This window comes from Orycteropus afer, unplaced genomic scaffold (assembly GCF_000298275.1).
Source record: "Orycteropus afer afer isolate SDZICR_OR568_19922 unplaced genomic scaffold, OryAfe1.0 scaffold00318, whole genome shotgun sequence".
In the NCBI taxonomy this organism is placed as follows: domain Eukaryota; kingdom Metazoa; phylum Chordata; class Mammalia; order Tubulidentata; family Orycteropodidae; genus Orycteropus; species Orycteropus afer.
Window position 1 is genome coordinate 3869518 of NW_006921905.1, and position 8214 is coordinate 3877731.

General features: G+C 36.9%; 1 protein-coding gene across 1 annotated transcript in view; it reads right to left on the minus strand.

Annotated features, from left to right (window-relative positions):
- Window positions 1-8214, minus strand: part of TM2D1 (TM2 domain containing 1) — a 54591-nt gene that overhangs the window by 25015 nt on the left and 21362 nt on the right. The window contains exon 3 of the mRNA XM_007951911.2: window positions 3896-4004. Coding sequence (XP_007950102.1) covers window positions 3896-4004 — 109 coding nt within the window. The remainder of the gene's footprint in view (window positions 1-3895; window positions 4005-8214) is intronic.

Consider the following 8214-nt stretch of genomic DNA (forward strand, 5'->3'; position numbering starts at 1 on the left):
GTATCCCACATGAACCTTAGGCTTTCTTCATTTTGTTTTGATTTTTTTTTCTGATTGATCCCTTTCCAAAGAAGTATTCAGGTATTTGTTTTCAATCTCATTAATTCTGCTTTCCACTACATCAATTCTACTCCCTTGCCCTTTCAATATGTTATCTATTTCTGACAATTTAGTATAATCTTCTGCATTTCTATCTGTAGATTTAGAATCATTTCTAATTTTTCATTTATTTTGTCATTTTATTCTTGTATTTTCTTCCAAAATTCTTCTAGCGTTTTGTCTGTGTTTTCTTTGGTCTGTCTCTCGATCCTTTGAAGATACCTAAATATAATTCTTTTGAATTCCTTATCAGAGAGTTCCAATGTTGCATCTTCCTCAGGGATATGTTCTGGGTCTGTATACTGCTCCCTTGTTTCTACCACTTTATCTTGCTTCTTTGTGTGGACTGTTATGGTCTGTTGTCTCCGAGACATCGTGGTGGTGTTGTATATAGATCTCTGTTAACTTTTTGTGAAAAGCAGTCAAGGGTGAGTCAGGCTCTTCCTGGTGGTGGTTTATCGTTGACCCGTTGGTGGAGAAAGAAGTGGTGGCTCTCACTCAGTAAGTGAAGCTGCAAGAGGTGTGGGTGTAGTTGTGTTGTATGGGGACTGTTGCTGTCTCCCACTCAGTCAGACAAAAATAACAACTGAATAACCATCAAAAAAGTAAAAGCAAATAGACAAAAACACACCGTGTAGTCACAAAGCAATAGTAACCAAAAAAAGAAAAAAGGGAAAAAGAAAAAAAAACCCTGCAATATCTGCGGAGAGGGCAACAAGGGAAAAAAGGTAAAGAAGGAGAATAATGAAGAAAAAAAACAGGAAAAGTGCAAAAAGAAAAACAAGGAATGGGGTTAACCACAAGAAAAAAAAATGCAAGCAGGAACAGGAAAAAGAAAAAAAGCTGAAAACTAGAACCTGGGAGGGGAAGAATAAAGAATAATCGTAAAAAGGACAAAAGTAATAGTAATAATAGTAGTTTTAAAACAGACACAAGCAAACAAACTAAAAAACAGAAAAAAGAAAAAAAAAAAAATAGGGGCAGGGCGTGGCAGGGTACCCAGGCTGCCTTCGAGCACACAGCCTGGGACAGAATTCCTGCTGGCCCAGAAGGTGGGTGAGAGTGAGGGATGGTCGCACCTCTATTCACCAAGAGGGTGTGCGGTATAAGAGTACCAAGGCGAATGCTGCACCTTTCCAGTCATCTGGGTCCTGAATGTCCTTGGGGTTCCCAGGAAATGGAGCCTGTTCTTAAGTCCCTGGAATCTGGGAGAATGTTGTCACTTTAAATATCCAAAATGGTCAGACTGCTTGTAAACATTCAAAATGGCTGCACCCTCCAGACAAGCAAAAGTTTACAGCTCAGCCCACCTTCCTCTTCACTGCCTCCTCCCCTTTAATTCCCCAGATCAGTCCTCCATGTAGCCTCTGGCTAGAGGGCTCATTTTTAGGTTAATTCTCAGGTCTTACCACCACTTGGCAATATCCAATCTTTCTGTGATGTCAGGATTGCTGCCAGACCGCAGCTCTGTATGTATCCTTTTTTGGTGTTTCCATGCAAATTCTTCTGCTAGCTGGAGTTTAGTCCACTTCTATATCCTTCCCTTAAAAGCTCAGGGGTCCAGGATTATATTCTGTATCTGTGTTAATTGGTTCCCTTTTTCTTTGTTGAGGAGGCTCTGTGCAGTCTTTCTGCCTATTCCGCCATCTTACCGGAACTCAAGTCACTAAAATTCTAGAGATAACTGTTATCGTAGTTAACCTATTCTAAAACATTGGTGGGTGCCTTGGTAATCAGATATGGTTACCAGGTGTTAGTTTCTGGAGAATACATTATAGAATGACCATATTTGCTGTATTAAAGATGGAGTTTTAATTAAGTATTAATATATACAATTTGAGAGAGTAGAAGGATAATATGTAAACTGGAAAGGGAACATGCAAAGAGTAAGAATCTGCCAGTGGGTCCTTATTCAGTAATGTTTATAGCTGACTAAATCACTGACCAGCTGGTGGCCATTTGGTAGACATGTACTGAATATTCTGATAAAGGAAAAGGATATAATAGGTAATCTCAGTTTTATGACTCTTAACAATTAAAATTATCCATTAGTCTAATTTCCCTTGTTCTTATTCAATTCATATCAAGTAAATTCTAAATGGAATTGAAGATTTTATTGTAAGAGGAGAATACATTGGCCAGTATACTTGGAGTATGTGCTTTCTTTGATGGTTATATTTCTTATCACAACTGACATCAAGTATGATTATGATTAGGGCAACTCAGTTGCATTGAACCTAATCTACCCTGAAACACTGAAAGAAAAACCAGAGTTAACTTGGAAATTATGTGACAGACCACTGGGTGACCCGATAAAGGCAACAAGAACCTGTAAAGGTACAATCTTAACAGCTAGCACTTCTCAACAGATGATTTTGTTGAATTGTAATCACTTACATCTTAAACTAGCACTTAATATATTATTTGTAGTTTGGAATATTCAAAATAGAAATACCAATCTATAAATTTAAAAATTTACTAAACCATATCTAAGTACTTTGAAAATAATTCCTTTTAACCATTTCTACTTTAGTAAGAAGAAATTTTGGACCCAAGAAGCTTAAGTGATTGGTTTAGGATCACACAGCAAGACAGAATCTAAAAACTCCTCATTAACTCAACCAAGTAGGATCAAAAGAAAAAAATGAAAGCCTCTAATAGTTCTTCCTAGGAATTTTAAGAGAAACAGCCAAATAGTGTTTATTTCTTGATAAAAATTGCAAATAGGGTTTAAAAAAACTGCTGTCAAATAAAATGTAACAATAAAATTGTAAGGTAAAAACAGTATCAGCAATTAATAAGAAAGTTGTTGTTGTTGTTATGTGCCATCGAGTCAGACCCAACCTATAGTGACCCCTCTTTGTGTTTTTGAGGCGGTATCACAAGGAAGATTGCCCCATCTTCCTTCCGAGAAGTGGGCTGGTGGGTTTGAACCACCAGCCCACTGGTTAGCAGTCAAGTGCCTGAGGCACTACACTACCAGAGCTCCCAATTAATAAGAATGGATAAAACTAAATCAAGTTTTTAGTACAAAGTAGAATTATTACTGTAGCAAAAATAAAAAGCAAACTCAAAAGTCCTTTAAACAGAGAACAATCCTAACAAGATAGAGTCATTTGTCATAATATCCCACACTGGTAAATTTTGAACTCTGTTTAACATTACCATTTATCATCTGCTTCTATTAACAAAGAATGAAACCAAGTTTTCTAAATGCCCTCAATGTGGACTTAACAATAATTATGTTGTTGTTGTTGTTATGTGCCGTCGAGTTGGACCCAACTCATAGCGACCCCTCCTTGGGTTTCCAAGGCAGTATCACTACAGAAGTAGATTGCCCCATCTCCCTTCCGAGGAGTGGCTGGTGGGTTTGAACCGCCAGCCTTCTGGTTAGCAGTCAAGTGCTTAGGCACTATGCTACCAGGGCTCCCTAACAATAATCAGCACTCCTCTAATACTACAAGTAAACAACTCCTTATTTGAACTCTAGAAATCCCCAAAATACTGAAAACAGAATTTTTTTCACAATTCACTTTGTGGCATAAATAGAACTGACAGGACATGAGGCCATTTATAGCCTTTATTTATCTCAGCTCTATTTGGTTAGAGGACCACATTTATTAACAACAAAAAAATTACGCACACATAAAATAGAGGTTTTCTGACACAGTGAAAAGATAAGTTATATTAATGTTGAATGTTCCTCACAAATTAACTCTTTATCTCTTTACTCCATGCAATCAAGATAACACATAGGCAAGTAATCTGAAACTTTAAACTTCAGTAATGTACTTACACGTTTCGGCAAGATATGGGCTTATGAAAACCAACTTCATTTCCAGTAAAATGTGTTTCATTGCCATTGTGATCCTTACAAGTTATGTTTGGTGCTGGGAAACATGAAACTGAAGGCAGAAAGTCAGGACAACATTATTTTTTTTCTGTAGGAAAGATACACAATTATGTTTTTTTCTAAGACTAGCAAAGTATGTAAGGAAATACAATGTTAGGACAAACCACTTCCCCATATAGAATCAGATGTAAGACTTTCATTTACATACAGGAAAACACAGTACATACGTAATTCATGTATAAAAGAGAGGTAATATTATATATACTGGTCTCTTAATACTAAGTATAAGAATTGCTACACTGGGATAGTCTGCATGGCCCACCTAGTTCTATTCCCTGCCTCTGACAAAAAGGTGGCAAGGGAAGCACCATACAATATTACTGCCCTTTACTTCATCTCAGAAATCCTTGGGAGGTGATGTAAACAGTTAAAGTGCTCAATTGATAACCAAAACTTGGGGGTTCAAGTCCACCCACAGGCAACCTGGAAGAAAGGCCTGGCAATCTACTTCCAAAAGACCAGCAACTGAAAACCATATAGAGCACAGTCCGACTCTGACACACATGGGAATGCCGTAAGTCAGAACTGACTCAACAGCAACTGGCTTTCTACTTCATCTCAAGGATTAAGAATACTTGCTGAGGTTTTGTTGGTAACTCTCTGGGTAGTTTATCTATTATTATTACATAATCTGAATTTGTATTTCCAGTTTATATCAACTCTTGATGATAAAAGCTGTCATAAATTCAGACTCTTTTTATTTATGCTGAATATGTTTATTTCTGAGTTTTCTCTAAGACTTGATGTAGTGTATTATTCAGCATTTAGCAATTCTGATCTTTATTCATTCCCCCAATGACAAGATAATAAGAGAAGTAAAATTTACAGAGCTTACTATGTGCCAGGCAAACACTGTCCTGAAGAATTTATAACTTTGTAATGTAAAAAGCCAGAACTGTAGAAAAAGAATGACCTAGTTTATTATCTGTACATTGCTCCTTTCAGAATCATGAATTCCTTGAAGGTAAAAATGACACTAAAATCACCTATCTCGTAGGATCATTGTAGGGATTAAACAAAATATAAATTATCTAAGAAGGATGTATGGGACAGGGAACTCAGGGAGGAAACTGGAAGAGGGCTGTTAAATTGAGGGAAACACAACTAATGTTATAAAACAAAAAAATGCATAAATTGTTGAATGGAAAACTACTCTATGTAAACTTTTACTCAAACTACAATAAAAATAATAATAAAATACATTTTCTTGCTCAAAAAAAATAAAGATACAAGTACTGAGTACAGGTCATAGCATATAGTGGACATTTCAATAAATGTTAGAGCCTGTGATGGTTAATGCTGTGTGTCAAGTTGGCTAGGCTAGTGGGACTGTAAAATGGTACAACCACTGTGGAAAACAGTACGGTACTTCCTTAAAAACTTGGAAATAAAAATACCATTTGATCTAACAAACCCAGTACTAGGTATATATCCTAAAGAAGATCCAGGACACAATTAGATATATGCCTGCCCATGTTCATCACAGCACTATTCACAATAGAAGAGATGAAAACAACAGAAATGCCCATTAGCGCATCAATGTATAACCAAACTATCGTACATACACACAAGGGGATACTATGGAACACTAAAGAAAAGTAAAAAATCTGAGAAACAACTCACAACATGGATAAACTTGGAGGATATTATGCTGAGTGAGATAAGTCAATCATAGAAGGACAAATATTTTGAGTCCATTATTGTAAAAAGTCAAGGAAAAGTTTACACACAGAAGGAAATTTTCTTTGTTGGTTACCAGGAAATGGGAGGGGAGAGGAAACAGCTAAATAGATAAGAGACAAATAATAATTTGGGTGAAAGGAAAGAGAATATATCAAAAATGAGTGACCAACACAATAACACTAAGGAAAAGGAAGACATGGACATGTGCACAAGAGGTACAGACAAAAAAGGTAAATATTTTTACATACAAAATACTGCATTTTCAGTAATAAGAAACATTAATATACAGGTGGATACATAGGTAGACAGGCAAAATGATCAGGTATAGATAGGCAAAAGAGAATATATAAGCTTGGCAGATACTTCCATAAACATATTTATATGTGTTACAAGAATGTCCATATATGTCCTAGAGCTAACAAGGGGAAAGTTATGATAATTTCTTAGTCACAGTCAAACACCTTGAGGGAGTGAGTTTCTGGGCCCACAGGCATGGAATCAGGGTTTCAGGGGACATCAAGCTCAATTGGCATAAACATACACAAAAACATACATCCTACTTTGGTAAGTAGCAACTGGGGTCTTAAAAGCTTGCAAGTGGCCATGTAAGATGCAACAATTGAATTCTCCTCATCAGGAGCAAAGAAGAGTGAAGAAAATCAAAGATGCATGGAAACAATTAGTCCAAGGGACTAAGGGATCATGGGAACCTCAGTCTCCATGATCCTGAGACCAAAATACCTAGATGGTGCAGAGATACGACTGCCAACCACTCAGAAAGGAATCTAAATTGGGAGATCCTAGATAGAGTGGGATAGATGAGGAAATTGAAGATTTTTACCAAGTTCTGCAGTCTGAAATTGAACAAATAAGCAACCAAGATGTATTGCTTATTACCGGTGATTTAATGCAAAAGGTGGAAACAAAGAAGAATCACCAGGTGTTAGAAAATACAGTCCTGGTGATAGAAATGATGCCAGATATTGCATGATAGTATTTTGTAAGACCAACGACTTATTCAGTTTTTCAACAACATAAACAGAGGCTATTCATGTGGATCTTGCCAGATGAAACACAGGAATCAAATCAACTGCATCTGTGGAAAGAGGCGATGAAGAAGCTCAACATCTTCACCCAAAACAAGGTCAGAAGTTGACTGTAGAACAGACTTCAACTGCTCTTATGCAAGTTGAAGCTGAAGCTGAAGAAAATTAACACAAGTCCATGAAAGGCAAAATATAACCTTGATTATATCCCATATGAATTTAGAGACCATCTGAAAAATATATTTGACACACTGAACACCAATGACCAAAACCTGACAAATTGTGGGATGACAAGAAGAACATTGTACATGAAGAAATCAAATGGTCATTAAAAAGACAGTAAAAGAAGACCAAATGATGTCAGAAAAGACTCTGAAACTTGCTCCTAAATGGAGAGTAGCTAAAGCAAATGCAAGTAATGACAAGATAAAAGAGCTGAACGGAAGATTTCAAAGAGCAGCTCAAGAAGACAAAGTCTTATAAAATCAGTATAATGAAATGTGCAAAGACCTGGAATTAGAAAAACAAAAGGGAAGAATACATTCAGCTTTTCTCAAGCTGAAAGAACGGAAGAAAAAATTCAAGCCTCGTGTTGCAGTGTTGAAAGATTCTTTAGACAAAATATTAAATGATACAGGAAGCATCAAAAGAAGACAGAAGAAAAACACAATCATTGCACAAAAAAGAACTGGTTGATGTTCATCTATTTCAGGAAGTGGCATATAATCTAGAACCAATGGTATTGAAGGAAGACACTGAAGATGCACTGAAGGAAATGGCAAAGAACAAGCTTTAGGAATTGACAGAATACCCATGGAGATGTTTCAATAAATGGATGCTGCACTGGAGGTGCTTACATGCTTATGCCAGGATATTTACAAGACAACTACCTGGCCAATTGACTGGAAGAGACCTGTATTTGTACCCATTCCAAAGAAAGGTGATCCTACAAAATGTGGAAATTATTGAACAGTATCATTAATACCACATGCAAGTAAAATCTTGCCGAAGAGAATTCAAAAACAGATGCAACAGTACATTGACAGGGAACTTCCAGAAATGCAAGATGGATTTAGAAAAGGACATGGAATGAGGGATATCACTGTTGAGGTCAGATGGATTTTGGCTGAAACAAAAGAATACCAGAAAGATGCTACTGCTGTATCATTGACTATGCAAAAGCATTCGACTGTGTGGATCACAACAAATTATGGATAGCATTGCAAAGAATGGGAATTCCAGAACACTTAATGTGCTCATGAGGGACCTTTATAAAGAGGAGGAGGCTGTCGTTCAAACAGAACAAGGCAAAACTGAATGGTTTAAAATCAGAAAGCATGTGGGTCAAGGCTGTATATTTCATCATACTTATTCAACCTGTGGGAGCTCTGGTAGCATAGTGGCTAAGACACTTGCCTGCTAACCAGATGGCTGGCGGTTCAAACCCACCAGCCACTCCTCGGAAGGAAGGTT